The sequence below is a fragment of the Gloeophyllum trabeum genome, assembly GCF_000344685.1.
Source record: "Gloeophyllum trabeum ATCC 11539 unplaced genomic scaffold GLOTRscaffold_00002, whole genome shotgun sequence".
Taxonomy (NCBI): Eukaryota; Fungi; Basidiomycota; class Agaricomycetes; order Gloeophyllales; family Gloeophyllaceae; genus Gloeophyllum; species Gloeophyllum trabeum.
Window position 1 is genome coordinate 1,462,651 of NW_006920411.1, and position 27,651 is coordinate 1,490,301.

Genomic DNA, 27,651 nt, shown 5'->3' on the forward strand with positions numbered 1-27,651 from the left:
CTTACGGCCGGGTGCAGAATCCCAGTTCCACGTCCTCCGTTCCCTTGCTGCATTCCACTCCTTAGTTGACCTCCTAGATGGCCCCCAAGACTAAGTCTACCCCTGCAAACGGAGCCGCCGCAAAAGGCAAGCCTGCAAAGGCTACTCCCTCTACGAGCGGTACATCCACCCCGGTCCCCAAGGCAGACGATGTGCAGGAAGCAATCAAGGGTCCTGCGACTGGTTCTGGGAGACCGGACAAGGCTGCGTATGATGCCGAGCAAGCACAATTGAAGGCTCAAATTGACGCTACGCAGGCTAAGCTTGTGCGTACAGAACTCGTCTCACTGGTCTGCGCGTTTCCTCATTCCTTCGGGGCTATACTGTAGAACGCTGTCAGGGATAAAATCAATTTAGCTACCAAGCCCAACTCTGCGAATGACAAGCGTTCCCAGTTGCGCGCAGAGCTGGACAGCATCCGGAATCAGCAAGGGGGGAATAAGGCTGCTCGGGGAAAGGTGCTGGATCAGCTGAAGGCGCTTCAGGATGGTATCCAGAAAAAGGTACGCTCCATCAGCATATCTTCAAAATTTTGGTGTTCATATTTTACGTCGCTTCAGGTCAAAGACCTCCAGGCTGCCAAGGCAAAGGTGCCGTTTAAGACGGTCCCTGAGCTTGACGCTCACATCAAGTACGTGACCGACCCAGAGTTAAATGGAATTCTTCTCATACCCTAGAAGGAACCTAGAGAAGCAAGTTGAATCCGGCAACTTGAAGTTGGCGGACGAGAAGCGGACGCTGCAGGAAATCAGCCAGCTGAAGCGCGCCCGACGTACTGTGGAAGGCTTCGAAGAGCAGCAGAAGTCTATCGATGCCGACCGGGCTGCTGCAGAGGAGCTCCGCAAACAGCTTGATGACCCTGAAGCCAAAGCCATCTCGGAGCGATTCGACGCCATCAAGGCAGAACTTGATGAGCTGAAGAAAGAGGGTGACGAGGCCTACGCCAACCGCAGTAAGCTCATGGACGAGCGCAGCGCTATCCAAGCCGAGCTCGACACCCTATATGCTAAGAAGCGCGAGTCGGCACAACAGTATCGGGAGGCCAACGACCGGTACTGGCAAAAGGTCAACGAGGACCGTGCGAGACGTGCGGAGAGGGCACGTGCGCAACGCGCTGCGGAGGAGGAGGAAAAGAAGCAGAAGATCGCGGAGCGTCTTCGCGAGGAGGCTGCCGTCCCTGCTTTCCAGACCCAGATCGAGGACTGCCAGACGCTCATCGACTATTTTTCTGGAAAGTCCACGACCGCCGCCTTGTCTACAGCTTCGCTCCCGGCCAAGGAGGAAGTTGCGGGTGTGCCCAAGCTGGAGCTCCGGAAGGTGGAGGCCGGTGCTCAGGATGGCTTGGTAGCCCGGAAAAAGAAGGGTGAGGACGAGGATGCATACTTCGTCGGTGGTAAGAAGGGCAAGGGCAAGAAGGGCGGCGCTAAGCCCAAGACAAATGGTACTGAAGAAGCCAACGGAACGCCTAGCTCGCAGTTCCAGCTCCCCTTCGCCACTCTCACGGCTCTCCTTCAACTGTCAATACCTCCCCCATCGTCAGCTGCGGAGGTGCCTCGTGTCATTGAAGACCTCAAAACGAAAAAGGCTTGGTTCGAGGCCAACCAGAACCGAGTTACTGCCGAAAACATTGCGAAAGCCGAAGCTGAGATCCAGCGGCTTACGGGTAAGAGCAAGAGCACGTCAACTGAGGCGGACGTGGAGGTCACCCCTCCGAACGGTGGAGGGGAGGAACCCCCCGAGCCAGCCCCGACACCCAAGGTGACTGATGCAACATCTGTTGCTGTGCCGAGTGACGAGGTGGTTGACAAGCTCGAGAGCGTGCAGGAGGATCAAGTGGAAGCCCAGGCTCCTGAAGAACCGCAGGAGTAGCGAACGTTCTTACCTCACGATATGTATCTATCTCGCACATATATCTCAGACACCACTCATTCGTTCGACGCAATTTACATTTTTCATCGCCGCAATATTCTTAGTATGAGCAATAATTATGGTATATACGGATAGTCCACTTCTCGTGTCCATCGAACAAAATATACAGCAAGGAGCGGCAGGATCAGGGACCACGGAGAGCAGACGCAATACAGTTTTCACTGAGACAAGTAGGCAAGCAACTAAGCACAAGGAAATTAGATGGGAATAATATAGACTTGAAGCGTGTAAGTTAGTGTATCCAACTTCCCAATAACTAGAAGAAGAAAAGACAGCCAGAGCGGCTGATGTATCATGCTGACGGTTCTGACTTGACAGGGTCCACTTCATGCTCAGACTCGCTGTGAGCGGATTCGACAGAAGGGGTCATTCCTAAATCTTGGGGGGCGAAGGCAGCGACATCAAATGAGTTCGTAGAACCGTAGTCGGCGAACGACAGCCCCGGCTGGTGCACGGCAGGCATACCGTCGTCGTGAGGTGTGGAGGCGTCCAAGTAGGACAAGGAACCATAAGCATCAGAACCGAACGCCGTTGACGACGGATCCAGTGTCCCAGCGGGAAATGGATCCTGCTGCAAGGCGGCGAGCATGCTCGAGGTCGTGGGCGTAATAACATGATGAGTCGGTCGGACGTCGAGGCTGGAACCAAAGCTCTCCTGACCCGCCATAGGGGAGAGGGAGAAGTATGGTTGCTGCATAACTGGCTCGACCGATGCTGCCACAGAGTTCGTGGACAGGGCGACACTCCTGAGCACGTTCACGCTGATCCAGTCACTGCAGAGAAAACATCAAGACCACGGGGACAGACGACGAGAGAACCTAGACGCACTCAAGGAATAGCTTCAAGATTTGGAATGCCCCAAATGAAGGATCGCTACGGATAGTCTAGCATACGAAATCAATATCTGCTGGACGATCCGCGTATAGGCCGACTCACCAAATCCCTCATGACTTGGCTTGTTACGTAGCCCCAACGGATGAGAACACTTCTTGAGCTCATGGTGCTCCTGTCATCAGAACTGCTGACACGCCCAGAGCCCATCAATCTTTCGCAGCATTTATCAGCCCATGCCATAACGTCCCGCACAGGCTCCTGACTCTTGGATAAGGAGTCCATCACGGCGACGAACTCAACCTCCAATAATTGGACAAGGTCTTCATGGCGGCAGTTACACACCAGCGCCGATTGGTTGCGTACGGACTCGAAATCAATCTTCTGCCACGAGCGACGCATCTCGTTCAACTGTTTCTGATTAGTGAGAACAGTGTTCAGAGCTTGAGTAACTTGATAGATATCAAGGAACCGCACTATAAGAGCCAGATCAGCACCATCTTCATAGACAGAGAGGGACATCAGGAACTGACAGACTAGGTGACCAAAGCGCGCGCCTAACTCCACCTTTGGCTCAACAAATGTGTTACCGTATCCCTCGAGGGCGACAAGTAGGATCTTCTCCATCTTGTCAGCGAGCTGACGAAGACTGGTCAAAGAAGTCGTCGGTATAGGGGACAACATTTGCGAACGGAGTATCTCCAGGATTTCCTACAAGACCATGATCAGCCCTCGATCTCATATCAATACTTGTATGAATGTCAGACTACTCACATCATACACGATGGCATCAGCCTTTGCCATCAGCCCAGCAACAGCCGGAGCGTGGACAACCTCCCGATGGTTACCCGTCAGGCTTGACCAGAACGATCGCAGATGCATCTCGAACTGATCAAATCTGAACGATCGGACGCACTCCAGAAGTGAATCCAGATGATCTTGGAACCACACCCAGACTTCACGCGCAGCAACACCTTGAGGGGAAGTCGAGTTTGAACCGACCGCTTCCTCAATGGAAGGGAAATGAGGCATGTGCCGAACAGAAATGGGCTGCTGCGTCGCCAGATAAGAAGAGGGCGCTACGGTGCTGCCAGCAGGAGGCGAGTGTGATAGACGATTGACGTCGCCCTGGGCATGTCGACGGATAGCCGGGAAAGTGGAGGACGCGGGCCTTTGCGACGCTTGCGCCTGAGCCAGCAAGTTGTTGACCGTAGGGGTCTTCTCCGTGCTGATATCCTCGGGATACTGCGAAGGCTCCTTCAAACTGAGGTTCAAGGAATTCCGTTTAGACGCCCGAGCCGAGGCTGGTGGCTCGGACTCGTCATCATCATCTTCGTCCGACCTCTCCTCGCTCTTGTGAGATGAGTGCTCGTTCGCCAGCCTTGCAGCATTGATAGACGACTGCGCCGCGTTATTATTTGACTTGCGCACAAAGTCTTGCAAGAATTCGGCTTCTGCCGAGGTGGCCGGGCGTATCCCGCAATCTGGCCGAAGTATTGGAAGGCGCGTCTTAACAATTGAAAGAGATGCTTACAGTGATATTTACTGTTCCCTCTGACCCCTAACCGGCGCGTTTTAATTGTCGGGAAGCAAAGCCTGATAGCTTTGCCAAGTGTCGCAGTGTTGATGTGAGGTATCCCGTATTGGTCGCAGACCCTTTGATAAGAACAGTACAGCCCTTGACGCGGTACGTTGCCGTCTGGGTACGGCGCATAGTTGGCAGTGAGCCTGTACAAGAGTGAATCCGCGATGATCGAGATAAGATAGGGGCGCCACGTACCAAGCCTGCACAAAAATCTGCTTTGCCCTGTCTGAAGCGCTCGTCGTGGTGGCAGCACGGACATTGGCCGCCAGCTTCTCTAATGCATGGTCAGGGCTGATCGTCATCCTGCCCAGCGCGCCTGCGGTGCTCATCGTCTCTGGACTCGCGTGCGATACTGCTGCTCCGCCGTAGATGGAGTTGTAGTCGGCAGCCGAAGAGCCGAGGAACATAGAAAGGTCCTCGGTCTCGCTCGAGGACGAGTGCACGCTCTCGGTGTCACGCGGGTATGGCGAGGGCCTGACGAGCCCCCTGATGTGCGTGGGACGAAGAGGGCCCTTGAGCGCGGGGTTGGTGATGTTGTGATTAGGGGGGGAATCGCCGGGGGAGGCCAAGTCGGTCGAGGAGAGCGAGTACGCAGAAGAAAAGGAGGCGCCGGAGGAGTGGCGGGCGCGCTCGGTGGGGAGGGAGTGGGGGCGGCCAAGCGGGTGATAGGATGCGCGATAGAGGTCTTCGGCGGTGGGCGGTATGATCCCCGAGGTTCGCAGCACGCCCCCCTGAGAAGACTGAGGGCGCGAGCCCGGGTTGTGCGACGAGGACGAGGAGAAGGAGTTGGAGCGCGAGTGGGCAGGGTGGGCGGGCAGGAAGTCGATAGGCATGTTAGCAGCCATCATCTGCATGTTTACAGCGGCCATGTAGAAAATTCAAGTAACGAGTGTGGGATACAAAAAGGCGGGCCAGCCGACGACGAAGAATGCGACGGAAAACGAAGGCTAGCAAGAGAAAGAGAAAAGGCTGCCAGCCAGTAGCGAAAGGGCAGTGCAGATGATGGTCCTGATGAAACCGCAATACACACCACTCTAGCGCGAGAAAAGGCGGAAAAATGAACAGCTCTCGGGGCAAAGGGGTATATACGAGAGCAAGCAGGTGGAAGACGAACGGTATGCGCTATCGCCTGCGTTGGCAGCCCAGATCTACGGGGGCTCGGTGGTCAAGGCAACGTACCGCTATAGTGGGCGATTTTCAAGAAAGGTGTTGCGCTTATTTGTACGCCCTTCTTATGACCCTGTCTGGGCCGCCGGTCTCCCCCTTTGATCCGGCTCTGCAGCCTCTGCCTTTCCAGGCCCGACATATCACCAGCTGTACGGTACGTCTGATCTGTCCTACAGCCTCCTTACCCCTCGCGGCCCCCCTGGTACATGTACTTTCTAAACCGCTTCCGCAGCTTCTCCTCTTTCTTCGGACGCGCCAGCCTCTGCGCCAACTCCACCCACGACGGTATCGTCAAATCGCGCATCTGATACGGTGCGAATTTGCTCTCCGTGATCGTGCTATTGCGCAGTGATCGCGGCAGGTGATGCAGGGGGATGGGATATTTAAACTTGCCCGGGGCCACCGCGTCTGCTGGCGGATGCAGCGCGTCCACGGGGAACGTCATGTACTCCAGCTTGAACCCGGGCTTTCGTATTTTGCTGGACGAGTTTAGTCGCTTCCTGCGAATATTATACTGCAGCTCCGTCAGCAAGCTGCCGGCAACTACACGGCGCCCTCACACGCACCTGTGCATAACCTAGAGGAGCCCACAAAGCGTTTGTCCGTGATGGCGCATCAGCATCGGAGTGCCACGGTTTGTGCGGCTGGCACCACCAGGTGTCCTGGTACGCTGAGCCTTTTCTGCACGCCTTCTTCCTATCCATGGTAGGTCCGCGATAGTGACCCTTTCTTTGAGAGTCCAGGTATTTCTTAGGCCCTCCCGTAATGTTGTAAGTGAAGATGCGGAACGAAGGCAAATACGGGTTCGGAACGACGGAAGGTGAAATGTTCACGACTGCATATTCATCATAGTCGATCTTCTTGGACTTTGGAAGGTCGGAGAAGTCCTCAATGAGTTCCTTGTACAGCCTGTTTTTCTTTTTCAGAACGCTGATAGGTGAGCTCCGGTTGGCAGAGCCCTGCACATCCTCCGCTGGGATCTCCAGATCTCGCGCTTCGATAAGCGTGAACTAGGGCAGTGCCGTCAGACCTGGGATTCAGCAACACCCGGCCATGCCACATACATGGTCCACGTTCATGTGCTGAAGCGGATGAGTTAGATCGGAGCGACAGGTATATCGCCGCACTCACCCCGAACAGGTGGCCCAGTATCGTATCTTGATACCGCAATGACATTTCGGCATAACGAACATACTATGTCCGCATCCCGTCAGCGCGTCAGTGATTCCGGCGGCAAAGCACGGTGCAGCGTCACTGCAGACTCACACACTCCGGAAAGTAATTCCCCGGGGAAGGGGGTACGTGTCCCTGCATGTCAAGGAACGCAAGCTCGTGTGACCACAATTACACAGGGAATCAGAGATGTATACGTACCGACATCCACACCTAATTCACGTGCCGCATATGGCGTTTGAGTTTTCTCCAGTACCCCGCTCTACAACACGACGTACCTTCATACCCCTGCGCCGGTACGCGTCCAGCTGGACATCCAGCCAATCCAGCTGCAAGTTGCCAGGATCATCTCTATCCTTAAACTCACAGCCTCCCACAGCTAATAATAAGCTCTGGGCATCAGTCGGAATTAAACGCTGTGACGGGCCCTTCCTCACCCTTGTTCCGCTCGTAAAAGTACATCGTGTTTAGACTGACCACAGCTATTTCATTCGGGATCACCTCAGTGGAGAAATACGCTCCTCGTTGAAAGACTTGCAAAGAAGGAAATGGTATAAATGCTTTCCAGATGCTGCGCCCATCGTCAGAGGAGATCCTAGGGTCGATGATAGGCAATCAGCTTACGAGGAGAACTCATGCGTGATATCATTGGGGCCTAGAACAGCCGTCGTCAGGGAAGGAGATAGGGTTACCCGTCAATAACAAACCTGGCATCAGTATATTCTGCAAATTGGCAAGATTCGTCAGATGAAATAATTGTAACCGAGAAGACGGGGATTACATGCGCTACAGACGTGGACAGATGAGCGCGCAGAATTTACGAATGAATGGAAGGAGCTTACGCCATACATCGTTATTCCCTGAGCACCGAGGGGCCAGCAGTTTGTCAGCTGGGAGATACTGTGACGAATAGCGACGTACCTAGACTTGGTACCACGGGAATACCCTTGCTCAGAAATACCTCGTGCATCTTGTTAGCAAGGACCCGATTCAGATGATAAATCTCGTCGGGCGTCCGAGGTAGCTTGCGATCGTTATCATGTCTATCAAACACTTCAGTATCTAGTGGATTAGGACAGCCTGCAAGCGGTAGCAGTCACCTGGCATTATCACCCGTCCCTGCACTACATCATGAGCGAACAATATTGAACTTCGTAGAAGAGTCACGAACATATGACGAAGTCGATGTCTGACGTCCACTTCTTATCCAGATAGTCAAGGGTGAAATTGGTCAGGGTGAACGGTGAATCACAATCGCTGTATAGCGCATGTGCGTTCATAAGGGATGCGAGCGCGCAAAGGAGTGTTCGAACCTAAATGGCGTCCCGTAATAGCCAGCGCGAGTCTTGTCCTTCTTCGGTTTCTTCCTATGGCACGCAGACTTTTCCGAGGCCCCAGGACGATAGTATGGGTCTGGATGCATATCCGTGATGTGCAGGAATCGCCCTTGCAGCTTCCGCTTAGCATACTCTGTGGGTCGCGTGAGCCATCGCAAGATTGTCTGCTATACATCGGAAAGACTCACGAGTTGATGGTATATCCAGAGGCACCTGAGCTGGTGCTGCGTAGAGTTCGTTGAAGACCAGGGCCAATACCAAGGCTTTGAGAGCCATCTTCGACATCATGGTCAAGGACTAGAGGAAAGTAGGACAGGCAGACATAGAGCAGACATTAATAGCTGCGCAAGACGAGGCTTCGGTGCTGAAGCGGCTGGTTATGGCTACCAGCGGGTACTGTCTCAGTGTATGGGATTTTGGTGACACCGAATCATGTTCAGCGGCCTCGCACGTTCGTTGCAAGGAATGGGATGGACACCGATGCGGTGCACCTCGGCTTTCGCCGAGCCCTTCTAAGAAGGCGGCCTCGCCTCGGAACCTTTGCGCATCTTGGACTACTGCACTTACTCAGGCTGCTCTCAGCGACAGGCAACGGACGATGCACCCGCGTGTATACTCTGATGCATACGATAATAAAGATAAGGATGCTACAGCTAACGTACATGTATTACAGCGAGGGAGTGCCATACTCCGATCTGGAGTATTGCTGGTGTTGATACAGCTGAACGGTGCAGACACGACAAAGACAACAACGAAGGAGGTGGACGACAGAGGAGACGAAGAACAATGCAATAAATATCTGAATGGATGCCGACGAATGCAGTTTACTTCGTTCTGATCGGTCGGGGAGACGAATGATCAATACTGTTGATCACAGAATCCGAAGGCCTCGAATGCAGGCGCAGGAGTGTCTCCGTGTTATCGCCCGCATCAAGCACGTTAGCTATTGACCTTTCAGCCAGGTGGCAGATCTAACAAATTTAGCCTTGGTAAGCAGTAGGTCTACTTCCCAGACGAACGCATATGACGTACCCTGCTGTATCCTCCTGATTCCAGGGGTGACCGCGCTCTGGCAATTGTATTGTGAATAGCATCGTAGGAATATCTCCTTCTGTGAAGTTCGTGAGTCATATGCCCCCGAAGCTCAAGCGCGCCAGAAACTCACAATATTCTCTCGAGCTCGGACCTCGAGCGCGGGAGAAGGAAAAGGTCCGCTCCGGTGAGATAACGACTCAGAGCAGAGTAGGACGCGCATCCAGCGATGAGGGTCTCGTCGAGAGACGGGTGGTCAGTGTCCCAGTTGAACCAATTCTCGCTGTATGACGGTGAGTTGCTGTGACTCGACCGAAGCAAAGCTGTGGCACGTACGTCAAGTGGTTGTGAGCGAGGGCCTCGGGCGTGTGGGGAGCAAGGAAGCGATCCATTGCAGACTACGAGCGACAGGCAATTGGTTGAGTGGGCGGCTTTAAGAGATTGTGGTGGTACGGGGTAGAGGTGGGTAGCGGTGCTTGATCTTATACGGTGCGACACCTTATATGCGAAACTGACGTAGACGTGGGGGGGAAGATGATCGCAGCCAGAAACAGGTAAAGCGGTGAGAGCACAGGTGTTCCAGGTGAGTTCAAGCAAATGAAGGAACGGGACAAAACAGTGGACGGTTATAAAGCCACAGACCCTTTATAGCAGGTGGCGGGACAGCTCAAAAAGATTCGCACGTGCGTGCCACCGCAAATCTGCGGCCGGTTCAGATTTCGCGCTCGCGTTGACTCATCGGCTCTGTATCGGCTATCCTGAGTGGCTGAGTTGCCCTCTTCCTGCAGCTTCCTCTTCGCGACCTCGATGCTGGGCGTCGGTCTTGTCCTCTGCTGTCATGTAAACAAGGGCTGCTGCGCGCCCCAAGCATGCTTGGCTGTACAGAAACGATTTTCTCGCATTTTATCTTCATTTCTGCAACGTACGATGCGTGTTCGGCGTGGTTAGCAAGCCAATCTATTGATATCCACGTGCTAAGGGCGACACTGAGAGTCTGAAGCGCTGCGAGTGGTTTGCTCGGTCTCATTCTTGTGGAGGTCTCGTAAGGCTAGCCGTTTGAGGAACACGCCATTCCGATTGTCTGGGTTTGTCTTCGCGCGGACCCACTGTCCTGTGAGAAACGCCACTCAACGTCCTATAGGAGCTCTCGGCCTTTGCAACCACATCTTCCTTCTCCTAATGATGACTAGCGCTGGGCAATCTCCATCTCATGAGATTGATAATCAGGGTCTGTTGTATAAGCCCGAGCGTCCACAGGAGACTCGCACGTTCCAACTGCTGAAGCTGGTCAATCGCAAGTACGCACTGCAATTGGAGTCTTACCATGATTTGTATCGCTGGTCTGTGGCCCACATCGACGAATTCTGGAGTACTGTATGGGACGAGACGGAGATCATTGGCCACAAGGGCGCCCATGTAGTCGACAACTCCGCTTTACCGGCGACAAACCCTCCGTGGTTCGTGGAGGCAAAGTTGAATTGGGCAGAGAACGTGCTGCGCTCTCGGTCTGCGGATAAGATAGCGCTCGTCCAGGCAAGTGAGTATCTCGCTCGCATTAATGCCGTCAAAGGCCGTCATCCAAAGTTACTTTGGACTCTAGCGGAACCGACCTCTTCTGCTCCGGACCCTCTGCTTCGAACCGTGACGTATGCTGGACTCTACTCTCTTGTCGCCGATCTTGTGTCCGCACTCCTTTCGCTCGGTCTAAAGGCAGGCGATCGCGTCGCGGCTTATTCTTCCAACTGTATAGTGCGTTTCATGACCCCACTAGCAGTTGATTGTCTCAGCCTTGTCTCTTTCAATTCAATCTCTGATTGTTGATTATCATGACCGCCTGTAAGAGACAGTGCGGAGATACATCAACTGGGTCTGTGTATGGCTCTACTCACGGAGCGACGCTATTGAATACAGGAGAATGTAGCAGCTTGCCTGGCGGCCACTGCCATTGGTCCGTCTTGCACGTTTGTTATGAGCATATACACACTCTATAACGGTCCTAGGTTGCATCTGGGTCAGTGCGGCCGCGGACTTCGGTGCAGAAGGCGTTTACGAAAGGTTCGCTCCGCCTGTCTCATCTGTGGCACGATGTAAATGTCTCCCAGATTTGAGCAAGTACGGCCGACTGTTATATTTTCTGTCGACGGAGTCGTGTAAGCCCTCTATTTTAACTCGTCAGCATCGCAAGACCAAAGGGAGGTGCAGTTACAATGGCAAAGTACACCCACACGTGCCCAAGTTCTCCTCACTCCTGTCAAGCTTACGGTCCGAGGGTATCTCCCCGAAAGTGGTCGTAGTGAATGCTATCACCACTCAAGGAGATCGGACGGGCTGGCAAGGCGACTGGATCAGCTGGAGTAACTTCGTAAATGAAGGGAAGATGAAGAAGCTAGGAAGAGATAAGGGCGGCGAGATTGAATGGAGCCGTCAGAAGTTCGACTGGCCTCTGTGGATCCTGTTCAGCTCTGGGACAACCGGTGCGGATCTTCATTGAGGCATTTTCATTGACTCGACAGGTTATTTAACCGGTGAATAGGACGGCCTAAGTGAGTGCTCTAAAAATGTTACCTTTTGGCTTTAATGTCAGGCATGATGTAGGCCTATAGTGCACCGTGCAGGCGGTTTGCTTCTGCAAGCCAAGAAGGAGCTCATGATCTGCGCCGATCTCAAGCCTGAAGACGTGTTTTTCTATTATACGACCACGTTCGTTACATTCCTTACGATGCTCTCCTGATATTGATCAGGATACAGTGGATGGATGATGTGGAACTTCTTGGTGGCGGGCCTCACTGTAGGGTGTACGCTAGTCCTGTACGACGGCAGTCCGCTCAAGGACCCATCCTATCTTTGGCGGCTCACCGATGACCTGGGCATAACGATCTTTGGCACGAGTGCTAAATATCTCGACCAGTTGTCTGTAAGCGATTTCCTTCTTCGAGTTCTCTATTTCCGTCTCCGATCACCCCGCGCTTCCGAGGAGTAATGCTGACTAGCTGCGCGGACCTAGAAAGTCTACAGGCCTCGAGAACACCACAGACTAGACTCTCTCCGCCACATATACTCCACCGGCTCGCCACTGTCACCGCCACTCTTTGACTTTGTCTATCAAAGCATCAAGAACGATGTTCTTTTGGGATCCATCACAGGCAAGTGGTGCTTTATGCGGCACCAACAATGTATGAATGTCAGGTACAGGCGGAACCGACATATGTTCCTTGTTCGCCGGCATGTGTACCGCGCTGCCCGTGTACCGCGGAGAGATCCAGTGTCGTATGCTCGGGATGGCGATTGAGGCGTTCACTCCTACGGGAATCCGCGCAGGTCCAGACGAAGCGGGGGATCTGGTTTGTGTAAAGCCCTTCCCGTGCATGCCGATCGGCTTTTGGCCACTACCTGGCTTTGGGAAGGAAGACGCCGTGCAAGCAGCTAAAGATAGGTACCAGCAAGCTTACTTCTCCGTGTTCCCAGGCATTTGGTGTAAGTGTCTTGTCATCCCATGGATGTGACCACACGGTTTACTGTATGGGTCCACAGACCATGGGGACCACGCTGTAATTACACGCTCAAAGCTGGGGAATGCAGGAGGCCTGATCATGCTGGGTCGAAGTGATGGTGTTCTGTGAGTGTTTTCCGTACAGTTGAAGTCCAGACGAGGCTTCCTAACTGCCGTCAGAAACCCCGGAGGCGTTCGATTTGGATCAGCTGAGTTGTACGATGTGTTGGACATGTGTTTCTCAGGCTCCACGAGTCACCCAACGGGAACTATAATTGACTACCTCGCAGTCGGGCAATCGCTGGAAGGTGGGGCAGACGAAAGGGTAGTATTATTCATCAAGTTAATGGAAGGGGAGCGGATGTCTGCGGAGTTGGAGAGGAAAATTAAGGAGGAGATACGGGTGCGGAGAACAGCCCGCCATGTCCCGAGTCGCGTAAGTTAAGCCTTGTGGCTGTCCCATCAGCTCCGCAACGTTTCTTGACATTACTTGAAGATCATTCAGGTGACCGATATCCCGTATACGCTGAATGGAAAACGAGTAGAAGTCCCGGTCAAGAAGGTAAACTGACCGAGCATTTTTCCTTCCGCAGCCACTGAATATGCATACACAGATCATAAACGGGGCGCCGATATCGAGCATTAATCCCGCAACTCTGCGCAACCCGGAGTGTCTGGACGAGTATGTTCGCATCGGACAGCAGTTGCGAGACGAGGTGTGAGCTTGTAGCATCCTGTACGAGCTCTGTTAGGCACGGAATGTGACATGAGGGTGTGACCGGTGACCGGAACTGGGCCGACGCGTGCCGGCTGATCGGAATGGGAGATCTGAAGATAGAGCGCGGGATCTTTCTCCGCTTCTTTCCAAATATGAGCCACATCTGGTGGGACAACGCCTCGAGGCAGCCCTAGCAGACTCCAAATGGAACGACAATGCAAATGCAGAAAAACTTTCTGGCGGTGCAAGAGGCTTGTGCCGACCTGAAAAACGGGGGTGCGAGCTTCTTTTCATTCCGGGACACCCTTGGTCTTGACCGCCATCCCCTGCGCACAGCTCGCGACACCACGGGACGACGCGCCTTGCGCCTCGCAGCCTTGAGACGATCAGCACGCCTTTGCATCGTTTTTGCTTGTCAACTGGCCCCTTATGAAGCCCGCAAATTCGACGCCGAGGCGACACCATTCGCAGCATCATTCTCATCGCCGTGCGACAAGTCGTTCTCGTCCCGCTGCTCCCGCTAGACGGCCTTCAGCGATTCAAAGATTCCTGAGGAAGATGCCTTCGCCGTTTAACATCGTGCGAGCCTGTATTTATGGTGCGTACTCATCGCGGTACTCAGCAGCCATGGTGCTAACCTTCGCGTAGTCGCCGTTCTAATATGGACGGTCGTATGCTTGGCGATTGCTGGACACTTTCAGAGCAGGCTGATTGCCTCTGATCTCAGTAAGCGCCTAAGATTCTATTCGCCTAAGTCGCAGTTCTGACCATGGCTCCAGCTCATTTTGTCCCTTTCGCCATCTTCGTGTGCAGCGCAACACTCCTGGTCATGGCGGTCTTGCTGGGATTCACCTTCAAGAGGAGTCAGAGTCCAATTTCGACGAAAATCGAGTTGGCATGTCTCGGTCTTGTTGGCACATTCTGGCTAGCCCTTGGTGTCTTCTTGGCCACTTCAGAATCCGAAGCGGCCGATGTTGAGTGCTTCTCCGACGCTGACGCTACCACTCCCGTGGACGTGTCGGACTGTGAGTCTAAGTCCTTTCCTACATTTGAGATGTGCATTGACGAGTTGGACAGTCTCGACAGAGACATATCAAGCGCAATATCATGTTCTTGAAGCTTTCTCGTTATTTAACGCCATTCTCAGTGAGTCGACTCGCATACATTTGTATGCGAACATGATGCTAATCGCTATATAGTTTGGGGCTTTGGTTTATTGTTATTGGGTTGCGCTCTACGGTTCCACTTTAAAGGGCGGAAGCATGTATGGACTAGGCCGGCGACTACGACCCACTGGTTCAGGAAGATCACGCCGCTGAAGGAGCTGCAACTTCCCGCGCCAGCCACAGCAGGACGCGTCGGCCGCACACAATCACGTTCACGACCACAAGGGCCTGTCCGGGGTGACAGCTCACGCAGTCGGGGAGAGAAGACGTATAACGAGAAGAGCGCGCCAATCGCCTCCAAGTATGCGTCGAAACGGGATGCAAGCGTTCCTCCATTACCGTCTCTCCCTTACCGGCCTCAGAGAGCCCACACGACAAACAGATATGACAAGTTCCACAGGGAAGCCTCGCCCCGGCGGTGATGCGGCCACCTCTCGATGAGGAGGGCAGTGTAGGGCACATGTAGGGTCACGACCACTCACGATGGTGTATCTATGCTGTAACGTGTATTGTAGTGTACTGTACCATAGAGCGCAATAGAAGGGAAGCTTAGAAGTCACTTATGCTTGCCCGAGTTTCGAGCTTCAAGTTCGACACGGCGTTGATCTTTCGGATGAGGTCGAGCAGTATAGTTCGGACGGATTGAGCATGAGAATGGGATCTGCCCAAGACCACGCGATGTACATAATAGCACAGGCGCGAGTCGCGCCGCTACAATGTGTTTGATGAACGCAAGAACCCCGGACAGACACGTTCCATGGTCCTTGAAAGCTTGACGTACCTTACGATTTCTCGGTCCTCCTCCTTCCGTCTTAAACCGATTCACGACTTCACGAACCTTACAGCGCTATCTCTACCAGTATCTACTATCCACTTGCTGAACGACGAAATCTATGACAGTTGTTTTTGTGAACCGTAGACGAGCGGGCTACAGTGAGTGCGGCATGAGTTCGTCTACTTTGCGGGAGTTCAATTTTGTATCTAGTCGTGGTACTGCTCTTTTCCGCGGTCGTGCTAGGAATCGCTGGCTACTTTGCCAACATATTCCTCCCGAACATCAATCGTAAGCAACTCGCAGCCCTGCTGTGAACTGTCTGAATGATCGTGTATCTCAGGCGACTTTGTCATCTTTGCTTTGATCGTACCCTCACTGAATATACTTGCCTTCATTCTAACGTGCGCAGCAACACTTCCCCAGGCACGGGCATGCGCGTCCTAATGAATGCTCATAGATTACAATGGTCTCGTCCCCGCCTTGAAGCATTCTGGCTGTTTGTCCTCGCTGCTTTATGGCTTGGTGCGTGAATCTGTCTCCGTCAGGACATTGTGCTCATGAAAAGTAGCTATGGGTGCATGGTCAGCGTACGTGTTTCGTCCACCGTAACAATGTTGCAAAAGCGTTGAGTGCAACACAGTGATCTTATCGGCTATGTCGAATGTTCTTCCATTTTCGGTCAGCGGACGCAGACAAAATCGGGCAGCAGTACGTTTATGCGCCATGACCGTGTCACCGAAATACTGATCCGTCGAAAGTCTCCTCGCGTAGTTACTGCTATGAGATGAAAGTGATCGAGGCGTTTTCTTGGGCGAACTTCTGCCTGCGTAGGTCTTCGGTTCTCACTGTATGATCGGTCATCTTACCCCCGCGTTCTCGCAGTCACCATATTCTTTATTATCCTTCTCATGCTGACAAGCCGCGCGCAAGCCCTGGGCCGTCCCTTTGCCTGGCAGGAGAATATCATTGAGCTTCCCTGGTTTGGACAGATGCCGGGATATCCTGGAGGAGCCTACATAGGTAGCTATCAAAATGGCGCCAACGGGGCCTATCCCATGCAGCAGCAAATGATGCTCCCTCCCAACGCATTCGTGATTCAGCAGCAGCCAGGGCATTCTGTTGTGATCCAGCCTGGTCCAGGAGGACAGCCTCCCGTCGTAAACCAGATCCCTAGCACCAACGTCTGATGTGTATTCCTCCAGACAAGGTTGGCCTCCGGATAAACGGGGAGGTGAAGCGGCCTGACGAGACTTGGACTCTTCAGTCATCATTCTCGCTTAGATTGATGGGACGCTCCGTACTTACATGATTTATTTACGGATCTAACGTACTATACGGCTCTTCTATAGAACGATTGCAATGCATCTATGTTGTGCTTAGACTGCGGAAATGAACAGGCTGCCCTCCTCGTGTTTGCAGCATCAAGTCCTCGTGTTGGGCAGACTTCGTTGAAATGGACGATGGTGGAACTATGTCGCATCCGCTCTACGATAACCCGCCTTTATCATCATTGTTAGCTGATATTGCATGTTATGGATCTATTCCGTACTCGACCGACCCAGTCCTTCGTAACCGGTGAGCAGACGGAGCACGATAAGACCAAGGTACTAATGAGAGCGTTATAGCGGCTGTAGTGGCCTTCGGGGCACACCTGATACTCCATTTGTTACCTGCGGACCTCCGTAAGTAGTAGGTCTGAACAATGCAGGGCAGCGACAGCTGGACAACATCGCGAGCCAGGTGTCTTCACGCTCATGCAAACAGCAGTAGCAGTCCTGGCTCTCGCTGCAGTGATGGTCATGTAGGCTCATCCACCCCAATAAGCTTGGAATCGCTCAGATTCATCAAGCAAACAGGGTCGTGTTGCACCATAGAAGAAGTGGCAATATATTCACTCACGAGCAAGAGGAAAGAATTCTCATAGCAGCCTTTGGGCTTTTCTGGCTGGGTATGTCGTCGATGACACTAGAGAGCTACTGACTTATAACTAACAATCGCGACAGCGCTCCTGATCGCCTTTAGAGCTTCTTACCAGAACAATACCGTAGGAGCAGGCTCAACTGGTGAGGCAAGCGTTCCAAATGTCGTTCCAGATACGGCGCCAGTCCTGTCGCAGTCTGGCGGGCAGCCACAGGGTAGAAACCGTGTTGACAAACGTCCTCGCCTTACACCAGGTGGTCGACCATGGCCCTGCCAACGCGAGGGCGCGTTGTGCATTGTCGAAGAATGGACGTACTTCTAGTCCTCATGTAAGGTCGCCGATAAGCACTGGCTGCTTGAGTAGAAGAACAGATCCCGTGCCTTCACTGCTGTTCTGAGATTCGGGTGAGACGAAAACAAAAAGACATCTGGTCGAGGCAGATATATAACATGGCCAGCCATGTCCGGTGCGGGTCGATAGTAGCTCAGCCGTAACGGAGGCAATTGACCCGATACCCTCCCGGTCTCCGGTCCATCCGCGAGAGTGCCGGCGAATCCCAGAGCTATATCTGGCCCAGGCCTGTGCCACAACTACCTGCACCCCCTTCCCTTGCCATCCCCTGTCTCTCTTCACCGTCCACCTACACCAGTCACTATGATGAGTATCCCAACGCTAGACGCGCCTGAACACTTGACTTACCTGCCTCTTCCCGCTTACACAGTACTTCGGGGAAGCGTCGTATCGAGACCGATGTTATGAGGCTGTCCGTAACGGTCCGCTGTGTCCTATCCGCATGCTTACAACCCATGCCTAGGTTAATGTCGGATTACGAGGTCAATCTCGTGAACGATAACATGCAAGAGTTCTATGTTCGGTTCTATGGACCCCCCGAGAGTGAGTCGCGCCCGACGCCCCGGAAGCCTTCCGCTGCGCTGACTCGTGGTGGCGTGTTGTCAGCTCCTTTCGCCGGAGGTGTATGGAAGATCCACGTTGAGCTGCCTGACCAGTACCCCTTCAAGTCGCCCAGTATCGGGTTCATGAACAAGATATTCCATCCCAATATCGATGAACTGTATGTTGACAGCCCACCCTATCTCCGTCTCACTGAAAGCTGAACGGTGCTAAACGACATATGGTAGCAGTGGATCGGTATGCTTGGACGTGATCAACCAGACTTGGTCTCCTATGTTCGGTGAGTGGCATCGTGTGTCATTCCCCGCCTGGTGTTGATCTTCCACAGACATGATCAACATCTTCGAGGTGTTCCTCCCGCAATTGCTCCGCTACCCTAACCCCAACGACCCGCTGAATGGTGAAGCTGCTGCGCTCTTGATGCGGCATCCGAAGGAGTACGACGCGCGGGTCAAAGGTACGCCGCGTCTGGCTCCACCGCGCCATTCTGCGTGCTGACAGCTGTTCCTTACAGAGTACGTACAGCGCTTTGCAACTAAGGAAGCTGCGGACTCCGCCGCTGGTGGTAAGAACGACGAGGACGAGGATGCTGACGAGGAGATGAGCGAAGTCGGTTCCATAAGCGGGGATGAAGCTTGAAGCTTCGCTGTCTCCAACGCTGTCATTCCGCGTGTTTTCACCTCTAGCTCCGTTCTGCCGCATTTCCGGGATCGTTAACCTCCTTTCTCTGGTTGTATCATTGTCTCCTGCACATCCCCTCGGGGCTCGGTTGTCTCTTACTGCTATATTCTGCTGCGCTCCAGCGTAAGCTTGCACGTCTTCTTACGACTTTCACGTCTCACCACTTCTTTGTACATCTAGTTATCCACAATGGGTTCTCACGTCTGTATGTATTTTGATGTACAGGGATAGCCAATCCGGACTATATAACAAGTCATATCATACAAAGGATCACCTCACGTCAGGTGCACGCACAAGAGCGCCGAGGATCGTAAAAGAAGACAGTATACATGGCAATAAGTTAATTTGCGAAACTGTAGGGCTCTATGAAGGAGCGGCTGCTGTGGCGACAGTGCTAGGTTCCGGCGCCGAAGGGACAACGTCATCCACTTTCTTTTGGATCTCCAAAGCAGTCTGAAATCGCGGACCGATGAGCCAAAGTATGGACAGCACGCCGCAAAGCACACCTTCATTAATGTGTCGATATGGCCTTTGACAGTCTCTGTCAGAGCCTGCTTCGCCTTGCTCTCCTTCAGCATCTGATCTCTCCGTGCTCTGAGTTCCTCATATCTCTGGCTTAGCCTTGCACAAGTGCGGCGGTCAGCATGATAGCTTAGTCACGGGACAAGTCTCGCAGAGACTCACTTTTGTCGTTCACTCAGCTCGAACGAGAGCCGGTTAAGCAGGAGCTGGTGCTCATCAGCCAGGACTTCCTCAGTCCGAAGTTCCGCAGGGGCTAGTTGCAAAAACTCTTCCATCTCATAGATGGGCACATCCTGATATATGGACCTGTGGGGTGACGCCATTTCAGGTTTCCTCCGCGAACAATGCGGGACCGCAGCTGCTTACGCGAATTGGCGACATTTCTCAATCTCCCTCTCGAGGTAGCGTTTCTCGTAGAGAAGGTTCTGCAATCCCAAATGCGCTTGATCCATCTCATGCCTGGCGTCGGCCGTAACCTGCTTATGCGCCCGAGTTGCTGCGTTCGCGGCTCTGTTCGCCACTCTCAGTCGGGCAATAAGGGCGCCCGCATAGTGGTGGATCGCGTCGGCGTCCTGGTTGGCATATCTGGGGGAGACAAGGTCGCGCAGGCTGTCGACGACGGCGTCTGGCGAGTTCGCGAGTCCGGTGGCAAAGGTCATGGATGTGGAATCTATTAATCAGTGCCGGCGGCTCGGAGACGCGTGTGCAGGAGAGCGTGGAAGCCGGCACCCAAAATAGGTGAGGATACGCCGAGGGAGACCGGGCCGGGAACAGCCGGCGATATGATGCATTGGTGATGTTCTCATCGACGCGCCCGCTTCTGAGTAAGTCGGGAATTACAAAGACATCTTTCCAGTCTCTGCCTCTCATCACAATCCTGTTAATCTCTGTCTTATTAGCCTCCGTCTATCTCCCTTTGTTCCCCAACGATGTCGCGCCAACGTTCAATGTCGGGCACCATTCCTTCGATGGAGACCAGCGGCGACCAGCTCAAGGATAACACGATCATTATCGGTCAGTCCTCTTGAGGTCGCCGCGCGGCTATGTTCTGATATCCGTGCACAGTTCTGGGTGCATCTGGCGACCTGGCAAAGAAGAAGGTGCGTTTATTCAACCTTCTCGCATGCAGTCTGTATTCAACCAAGTTCTTGCAGACATATCCGGCGCTGTTCGGTCTGTACAAGAATGGCTTCTTACCCCGCGACGTACACATTGTCGGGTACGCGCGCACGAAGATGGACGAGGCAGAGTACCACAAGCGGACGACTGGCTACATCAAGGTCCCCGAGGGTGACTCGGAGACCCAGGCCAAAGTAGAGGAGTTCAAGAAGCTCTCCAGCTACGTATCCGGTGGCTACGAGGACGGCCCTTCGTTCGATAACCTCAACAAGTATCTCGAGAGCATCGAATCAAAATACCAATCAAAGGAGCGCAACCGTGTATTCTATCTCGCTCTCCCCCCAAGTGTCTTCATCCCCGTCGCCAAGAACCTCAAGGAGCATTGTTATATCGCGAAGGGCGGCATCAACCGCATCATCGTTGAGAAGCCCTTCGGAAAGGACACCGACTCCTGCCGCGAGCTCCTGAAGGCCCTCAAGGAGCATTGGACAGAAGACGAAACCTTCCGGATTGACCACTATCTCGGCAAAGAGATGGTCAAAAACCTGCTTGTGCTGCGGTTTGCCAACATCGCCTTCTCGTCAGGGTGGGACAAGAACTCTATCAGCAATGTTCAGATTACTTTCAAGGAGCCCTTCGGTACGGAGGGTCGTGGCGGTTACTTCGACGAATTTGGTATCATCCGGGATATCTTGCAGAACCGTGAGTGTGGTCGCCGGTAGCCGGTGTGAACGTGCGCTTATATTGTTGCAGATCTGCTGCAGGTGTTGAGTATTCTGACGATGGAGCGGCCTGTTTCGTTCGCTGCGGAGGATATTCGCGACGAGAAGGTGACAATTATTTCTGCCCACGTCCGTGTGCTGTGACACTGACATGCGCTACAGGTTAAAGTTCTGCGTGCTATCCCTCCGGTTGAGCGCAGCGACACTCTGCTCGGGCAGTACGTCGCGGCGAATGGCAAGCCGGGATACCTGGATGATGACACCGTCCCCCACAACTCCGTCTGCCCGACCTACGCTGCAACCACGCTTTGGATACACAACCCCCGGTGGGAGGGTGTTCCCTTCATCTTGAAGGCTGGCAAAGGTACGTCGCTGTCTTCCGGACTGTCCTCCGGGCCTGACCCAAATCCTTTCGCTAGCTCTGAACGAGGCAAAGGTCGAAATTCGTATCCAGTACAAGGACGTCACCCAGGGCATCTTCAAGGATATCTCTCGCAATGAACTCGTTATCCGGATCCAGCCTTCCGAGGCCGTTTACCTGAAGTTCAACACTAAGACTCCGGGCCTATACACACGGGCGCTCCCTGCTGAGATGGACCTCACTTACAAGCGGCGGTTCGCCGACATTCACATCCCAGAGGCATATGAGTCTCTGATCCTGGATGCGCTGAAGGGTGACCACTCGAACTTTGTGCGAGACGACGAGTTGGATGTTGCTTGGAAGGTAGGGACATAGCTAATCCTGCCCTGACGATGATGTCTGATATCCGTCTAGATCTTCACCCCCATCCTTCACTGGATAGATGGCCTGAGCGGCCCTCGCCCTAAGCCCGTTCCTTACCCTTACGGTTCTCGCGGACCTAAGGAACTTGATCCCTTCATCGCCAAGTACGGCTACAAGCGCTCCACGGAGGGATAGTAAGTTTCATTTCGTGTTCATGGTGACGCAAGTATTGATGAGCACCTTTCATTCAAAAGCGCCTGGCCCGTCACCAACGTCTCGAACCTGTGAGAGAGCCTCCGTGCTACATATGAAAAGACGTGTCATTGTTATCGAAGTGCTATAGATAGTGGAGACGGGCCCGACAAGTACCCGGAGAAGAGTAGAAATAGCAAAGGAGAAGATGCGCATGGCAAAGGATGTTGTACCGTGATGTAACCAATAAGCAGCAAGTACAGCTTTTTGTACACTCTACCGTGGGCTTAGACCTTTACACAAGTGAGGTCCGATAAAAAGGAGAGGAACCAAATCAAGAGGCTCCGACACTAAGTAGAAAGTGATGTGAAACCAATTTACTGGCTTGAAGAGCCATATACATCCCCTGCCCCCTCTGTACCTTGAACGTGGGGAGGATTACCCATCATTGCATCTCTACCCATTCCTCTGAGGAAGCTGAGCCATACCCACTGGGCACCTCGCATTTGCAAATCATACCACCAGTTCAACGCGATAGTGATGTCGCCGGACTGACGCACGTAGTGCCACCAGCCCACGGGGAGATATAGGGTATCTCCGGCTTGCAGAGTGATATGGATGGGGTGCGCGTTGGAGGACAAGGTGGAGGGGTCGTCGGGGTCCTTGATGGAGGACCAGCTGACGGGTGGGTAGTCCGTAGGGGCGAGTTTGAGCGGGGAGGTGGGTGAATCGCGGGTGTATGTAGCGTGAGGGTATGAGCGCTCTAGCCGCGAAAAAATGTATGAATATTACGCAAACCGGCCTGGAGATGTGAGCCAAACCTTTGAGACACCAAGCTTCTGTTGGAGGAAGCAGCGTGAAATGTTTGGTCCCTCGGACTACAGTGTATATATTCTCGAATGGATCTGCAGGCGAGGTGACGATGAGCGCCTGGGGCATACCTTTCAGGTAAGGACTCACCGCTGTGGATGCTGGTGGTACTTCTACTATCGCCTATCCAAACATTGACGGCTTCTGGAGATCTCCCTAGGTATCAGCACTTCAGTCTATTAGCACCGCAGTGAAACTGTGTAGGACGTACCAAGTGCCTCGCTGCACCAGGGTATCTCGCTCGGAGCATCTTCCCTGAGACTCTCGCATTCTGAGGAACCGTCGACTGATCCAGGCTCAAAGTAGCCTGCTGGGTACAGGTTGCCATTTTGCGTTTGCATGTAGAGCACTTCATTCTGGTCGTCTGTTCGTGATAAGATCAGAAAATGTCAGGTCCGAGAAAGACAGGACATGTCCAAGAGACCGACCAGAGGTAAGTTTATCCAAGAACTCGGCCATGGTCATTTGCTGAACATAAGGCTCAGTAAAGTATTCTTTCCCGCCTGGTCCAGCCGTGATGGCGTCGGCGCGACTTGGAGTGCAGGATGTCTCCCAATCGCACAGATAGCTAATGTATCGTCACGGAATACACTCACCCATCCGGGGTGATTGCAACAGAGATCTTCTGGTCCCCCATGCGCTCAATGAGGTAGTCGTTAGACCATACTTCCTGTGCTTGTACCTTGTGCCCTATACGATATTCGGCATCAGGCTTCCCAGAAGAAATGCGCGGTAGTGTTACCTTTGATCAGGACGGGTCGTGAAATTTGGACCAACCGAGCAAACTCAAGAGCGGAGGGGGGTTTCCCTAGAATGTCATACTGTGACCCATTCAAACCTGAGGGCATGTCGGACTAAATTCGATTAATAAATTTCCAGCGGCCACTGACCATGATACTCGTCGGAAATCCAACGCAGCATATTGTTGTAGGATAAGTCGATCTGCGAGGTGGTCGAGCGCATTTGTTTGATCGTAGAGCAGATCCAATAACGGTGGATCTGGTCAAGAAGGTGCGGGGTAGCGTGGTAAGCAGATCGAAGCGGTGTCACGGGGTCCAAGACGCGTCAATCAGCGCGACGCGTTCAAATCTTGCCAATGAAGTGGCTGCTCTAGCTGCCTCTTTGTCGACTGTCGTGCGCTGCTGAGACTGGCTGGAACTCTTCACAATGGCAGAAAATAAGAGGAAAGGGGGGGCGAGAGGTTCCAAAGGCAAAGCAGTACGTGAAGGTATCAGCGTGTCCTTACGTGGCTGCTACTGACGACCTCTCTTCGAAGGTTGACGCGACTCGTCAGAGAACTCTGCTACAGCACTTTCAGAAGAAGAGCGCAGCTGTTCTTCCTGCTGAACCTCAAACCGGCAATGCAGCACAGACCCCGGCAGTTTCGGAACAGGAGAGCCAAGCTTCTGAGGAAAGCACTCCCTTAGGGCCATCGAACGCAGAGCTGGTCGTAGTGGTGAAATCAAAAGATCCAAAGGGGGCTACGACCGGTACGTGTTCACAAGCGGATCTCGTCGCGTTTGACGAGCTGGAAAACATCTCTGCTAGATTCTCCAACTACGACGTCCCCGCCTATGTCGCTCCCCACGTCCCAGAATTCCCCCGGCTCTCAGGACATCTCAATTCCCAGCAAAGCCACGACGAATTTGCGGTCTACTTCCAATACCGCTGACAACAATGAGGACGACAGCATTCATTCCCCTCACAGCATGAAGGCGGCCCAGAGTAACACACGGCTCGGCACGCCGATATCTATAGCTGATACTCCACCACCCAGCAGCTCCTGCGTCGCTTCTCCTGATGTTATTGTGGTGGAGGAAGGGGGCAGCCGAGATGATCCTATCGTCATCGAACAGTCACCCGTACAGCCTCGGGAAGACATACGACCAGCGAAACCAGTGTTCCCTATATTTGCACCTCGTACACGTAGCGCGAGAGAACCAACTCCTACCCCGTCCGCTCCGCAAGCCAAGGTCAAACCCGTATTCCCTATCTTCGCAGCCGCTCGGAAAACTGCCGGAACACCTGCTCCGCCCAGCCCTACCAGACGGGCGAAGGGATCGGACGCACCTCTGCCTGATACTGAACAGCAGCACCAACGCGGCACACAGACTTCTTTCCGTGCACCCCGACCACATTTCGGGAATCGAGACAAAGGCAAGACAAAGGCTACTGCAGAAGACGGACAGAATTCCTTGCCGACTCTAAGCTCACAAAAGGAGGACAGTAGCCATCTATCTTCATCGTCCTACTGCGCCGCCTACGGCCCTTCATTCAGCTCAGAGCTGATCAGCACTCTTCTGGATACTGTTCCTAGGCATCATCGCGAAAACTATCCTGCTATTTCTCGGATCTTAGATTACCTCCGGCACAATGAGCTCCATTCATCCTCGCAGCTGTGGACGGAGCGCTGGCGTCCGAAGCGTGCTGGGGAGGTTCTTGGCAACGAGGCGAATGCGTTATATCTCCGGAGCTGGCTAGAAGCTCTGGCTTTGCAAAATACCCAAGCAGATCCAGAAATTATCGCGGGGTTGCCCGAGAACCCACAAGGCAAGAAGCGCAAGAGCAGGTCAAAGGCCAAGAGGAACAAAGAGGGGCGCAATGCAAAGAAGCCCAAGATACAGCGGACCGTGGAGAGACCCAAAGGTCGTAGAAGAAGGCGAATAGATTCAGACCTTGAGGACGATTGGATAGTGGATACCGGTGATGAGAGGGAGTCGGACATGGATGTCTTACCAGGAAGTGAAGACGACCTCACCTTCTGTCGTCAAGTATATTCTCGACTGCATCCTACATCTGATTCCGTAGAGCCGGTAGATGCCACTGCCGAGCCGCCCCAACCTGTTCCAGAGGAAGAGGGTCCTCGAATACCTCCCAGCCAGCCCCATTTCCGCAACAGACTCACCAACACGATACTCCTGACCGGACCTCCAGGCTGCGGGAAAACTGCTGCTGTGTATGCCTGTGCAGAAGAGCTGGGTTGGGAAGTATTTGAGGTATACCCAGGGATAGGCAAACGAAGCAACACCAATTTGGATAGCCTCGTGGGCGACGTCGGCAAGAACCACACGCTTCGCAAGGGGGTCTTCCGCAAGCCAGCTGGTGGGCGGATTTAAACTCGCAGCACGTGTTGGACTAAAGTGCTCTGGTTTGCAGGACTCTTCACGAAGTACAACGAGGCACGCCCACAAACCGAGCGCAACTCCGTCGATCCAGACGAAGCCAGCTCGAGAGATCAAGATAACCTTCCTCCCAGCCATAGCCAAGATTCCGGGTTCACTTCTCCTTCCAAAGGCATCGATGCGAGGGTTGATGCCTTCGCCGCTACTATCCCGCAAGAAGACAAGATCCGCCAATCTCTCGTGCTTCTGGAAGAAGTAGACGTGCTTTACAAGGAAGACCAATCCTTTTGGCCCGCCGTTATCAGTCTCATTAAGGATTGTCGAAGACCGGTGGTCATGACTTGCAACGGTAGGCGCGCCATGGATCCTTTAATCTTCAGTCTGACTCAGGGTGGATCTTCTCCGCAGACCTATCTTTGGTCCCGCTGCAAGACCTTCCTCTCCAAGAAATCCTGACATTTTCCCCGGCCCCCGCTGCGGTTACTGCTTCCTATCTTCAATGCCTCTCGCTCGCAGAAGGGTTCTGTATCGATCATCGGTTTCTCACCGACCTGTGCAAAACGCTTCAAACCTGGGATGTAGACGTCTTAACAGATACGATAGGTTGGACTCGGCACCAAGACCTGCAGGCAGGCTCGGATCTTCGGAAGACAATCAATCAGCTCCAGTTCCTGTGCTCCGTCAAAGCGGCGTTCTGGTTGAAGAACATTGAAAACCCGGAACTACTAGGATCCGATCCGCCCACTGCGATTAGCACGGAGTATAGTGGATCTACCTCCGGCGCAGCGACTGATGGATCTTCGGACGCGAGAGCTCAGCTAGAGCTTTTGAGAGGATTGGCGCACCATACGGAGACTCTGTCATTTTTAGACGGTGCGCTCAGTCGGAAAGCATGGCAGATGCCTCAGGTATTTTTACTCAACAAGCAATTATTATAAATTCTGAATACGCATTGTTACAGGTGTTACTGGAACAGGAGTCTCAACCTTCGGTTAGCGATGAAACGGGGCACCGAATGCTCTTCTCTGGGCCGACCGTTCATGCCCTGGACGCAACCGCGCTGTACCATTGGGACGAAGATATCAGGCAGGAAGTCCGGCAATGGTTGTGGGAGAGCATCGCAAGAAGCCCTTCCCTTCCACGAGGCCATGACAGCTTCAGGACTCGTGGTCGAGGGATTCCCGAGATGCACGTCCCGTCCAGAACGCATGTCTCTCACGTGGTGGCGGTACTTCGATCAATCCTGCCCTCCACGTTCGCGATTCCCTCGGCGTCGCCGGAGCCGGCGTTGTTCCTAGACTATTTGCCTTGGGTGAGACACATGGTAGCCGCGGACGAGGAAGAGGAGCGCCGAGAGACTCAAATCGCGAAACCTGGGCGCAGAACGCGAAACAGCCAGAAGTACGAACAGTACATTTCTCTCTCAGACGAGCAGCGGAGCACACTGCGATCCCTAGGATTGCAAGCGGAAGTGTAGCGTTTGTCCACTAGAATAAATAATGATAAAGGGAAGTACAGGCCGAATCTGTGGAAATGATCGGTCGCGCAATATAACCATTTATGGAAGAGGAGGAGATATACCCTCGCGGGACTCACGTGGGAGCGTCCCAGACACGTTGACCAC

The 27,651-nt window shown here is 53.4% G+C and overlaps 11 protein-coding genes across 11 annotated transcripts; 6 read left to right on the plus strand and 5 right to left on the minus strand.

Annotated features, from left to right (window-relative positions):
• Positions 1–77: 77 nt before the first annotated feature.
• GLOTRDRAFT_125551 (uncharacterized protein) lies at positions 78–1,908 on the plus strand (the record flags this gene model as incomplete). The annotated part of the gene is made up of 4 exons (XM_007864094.1): positions 78–305; positions 369–542; positions 600–670; positions 720–1,908. 4 exons carry the CDS (start codon positions 78–80, stop codon positions 1,906–1,908), a joined length of 1,662 nt encoding a protein of 553 aa, XP_007862285.1.
• Positions 1,909–2,260: 352 nt separating this feature from the next.
• Positions 2,261–5,217, minus strand: GLOTRDRAFT_32962 (uncharacterized protein; the record flags this gene model as incomplete). Its single annotated transcript, XM_007863475.1, has 7 exons — positions 2,261–2,741; positions 2,797–2,852; positions 2,905–3,275; positions 3,333–3,510; positions 3,574–4,283; positions 4,334–4,527; positions 4,580–5,217. 7 exons carry the CDS (start codon positions 5,215–5,217, stop codon positions 2,261–2,263), a joined length of 2,628 nt encoding a protein of 875 aa, XP_007861666.1.
• A 436-nt stretch (positions 5,218–5,653) lies between these two features.
• Positions 5,654–8,499, minus strand: GLOTRDRAFT_98318 (uncharacterized protein). Its single transcript, XM_007864095.1, has 16 exons — positions 8,250–8,499; positions 8,038–8,194; positions 7,896–7,981; positions 7,825–7,843; positions 7,646–7,767; positions 7,567–7,584; positions 7,432–7,452; positions 7,349–7,379; positions 7,162–7,295; positions 7,003–7,103; positions 6,926–6,937; positions 6,818–6,859; positions 6,683–6,745; positions 6,616–6,633; positions 6,118–6,561; positions 5,654–6,065 (listed from the first exon to the last, which is right to left on the minus strand). The coding sequence occupies exons 1-16, from the start codon at positions 8,335–8,337 to the stop codon at positions 5,733–5,735; spliced, it is 1,689 nt and encodes a 562-aa protein (XP_007862286.1). The 5' UTR covers positions 8,338–8,499; the 3' UTR covers positions 5,654–5,732.
• A 155-nt stretch (positions 8,500–8,654) lies between these two features.
• On the minus strand, positions 8,655–9,902 carry GLOTRDRAFT_55076 (uncharacterized protein). Its single transcript, XM_007863672.1, has 5 exons — positions 9,728–9,902; positions 9,430–9,676; positions 9,227–9,376; positions 9,094–9,172; positions 8,655–9,032 (listed from the first exon to the last, which is right to left on the minus strand). The coding sequence occupies exons 2-5, from the start codon at positions 9,483–9,485 to the stop codon at positions 8,886–8,888; spliced, it is 432 nt and encodes a 143-aa protein (XP_007861863.1). The 5' UTR covers positions 9,486–9,676; positions 9,728–9,902; the 3' UTR covers positions 8,655–8,885.
• On the plus strand, positions 9,901–13,372 carry GLOTRDRAFT_113994 (acetoacetyl-CoA synthetase; the record flags this gene model as incomplete). Its single annotated transcript, XM_007864096.1, has 16 exons — positions 9,901–9,933; positions 10,321–10,630; positions 10,694–10,842; positions 11,005–11,041; positions 11,094–11,148; positions 11,196–11,243; positions 11,296–11,567; positions 11,627–11,636; positions 11,689–11,793; positions 11,842–12,007; positions 12,098–12,236; positions 12,286–12,567; positions 12,625–12,709; positions 12,764–13,019; positions 13,080–13,145; positions 13,198–13,372. 16 exons carry the CDS (start codon positions 9,901–9,903, stop codon positions 13,303–13,305), a joined length of 2,121 nt encoding a protein of 706 aa, XP_007862287.1. The 3' UTR covers positions 13,306–13,372.
• Positions 13,373–13,579: 207 nt separating this feature from the next.
• Positions 13,580–16,631, plus strand: GLOTRDRAFT_119447 (uncharacterized protein). Its single transcript, XM_007864097.1, has 13 exons — positions 13,580–13,899; positions 13,950–14,027; positions 14,081–14,326; positions 14,379–14,447; positions 14,501–14,885; positions 15,387–15,400; positions 15,453–15,530; positions 15,583–15,643; positions 15,700–15,764; positions 15,811–15,829; positions 15,883–15,950; positions 16,001–16,069; positions 16,125–16,631. Exons 1-13 carry the CDS (start codon positions 13,731–13,733, stop codon positions 16,427–16,429), a joined length of 1,626 nt encoding a protein of 541 aa, XP_007862288.1. The 5' UTR covers positions 13,580–13,730; the 3' UTR covers positions 16,430–16,631.
• A 991-nt stretch (positions 16,632–17,622) lies between these two features.
• On the plus strand, positions 17,623–18,714 carry GLOTRDRAFT_103288 (ubiquitin--protein ligase; the record flags this gene model as incomplete). The annotated part of the gene is made up of 7 exons (XM_007864098.1): positions 17,623–17,642; positions 17,885–17,926; positions 17,978–18,057; positions 18,121–18,235; positions 18,303–18,355; positions 18,404–18,532; positions 18,590–18,714. The coding sequence occupies 7 exons, from the start codon at positions 17,623–17,625 to the stop codon at positions 18,712–18,714; spliced, it is 564 nt and encodes a 187-aa protein (XP_007862289.1).
• A 405-nt stretch (positions 18,715–19,119) lies between these two features.
• GLOTRDRAFT_33218 (uncharacterized protein) lies at positions 19,120–19,937 on the minus strand (the record flags this gene model as incomplete). Its single annotated transcript, XM_007863490.1, has 4 exons — positions 19,120–19,209; positions 19,263–19,377; positions 19,441–19,584; positions 19,645–19,937. 4 exons carry the CDS (start codon positions 19,935–19,937, stop codon positions 19,120–19,122), a joined length of 642 nt encoding a protein of 213 aa, XP_007861681.1.
• A 217-nt stretch (positions 19,938–20,154) lies between these two features.
• GLOTRDRAFT_55086 (glucose-6-phosphate dehydrogenase) lies at positions 20,155–22,659 on the plus strand. Its single transcript, XM_007863673.1, has 8 exons — positions 20,155–20,292; positions 20,344–20,378; positions 20,433–21,099; positions 21,151–21,227; positions 21,282–21,483; positions 21,539–21,843; positions 21,895–22,037; positions 22,098–22,659. Exons 1-8 carry the CDS (start codon positions 20,208–20,210, stop codon positions 22,129–22,131), a joined length of 1,548 nt encoding a protein of 515 aa, XP_007861864.1. The 5' UTR covers positions 20,155–20,207; the 3' UTR covers positions 22,132–22,659.
• GLOTRDRAFT_136172 (Clavaminate synthase-like protein) lies at positions 22,413–23,753 on the minus strand (the record flags this gene model as incomplete). The annotated part of the gene is made up of 7 exons (XM_007864099.1): positions 22,413–22,798; positions 22,857–22,940; positions 22,996–23,061; positions 23,117–23,269; positions 23,334–23,437; positions 23,502–23,595; positions 23,648–23,753. 7 exons carry the CDS (start codon positions 23,751–23,753, stop codon positions 22,413–22,415), a joined length of 993 nt encoding a protein of 330 aa, XP_007862290.1.
• A 319-nt stretch (positions 23,754–24,072) lies between these two features.
• Positions 24,073–27,504, plus strand: GLOTRDRAFT_136173 (uncharacterized protein; the record flags this gene model as incomplete). Its single annotated transcript, XM_007864100.1, has 6 exons — positions 24,073–24,123; positions 24,182–24,395; positions 24,454–26,007; positions 26,062–26,376; positions 26,436–26,935; positions 26,989–27,504. 6 exons carry the CDS (start codon positions 24,073–24,075, stop codon positions 27,502–27,504), a joined length of 3,150 nt encoding a protein of 1,049 aa, XP_007862291.1.
• Positions 27,505–27,651: the final 147 nt, after the last annotated feature.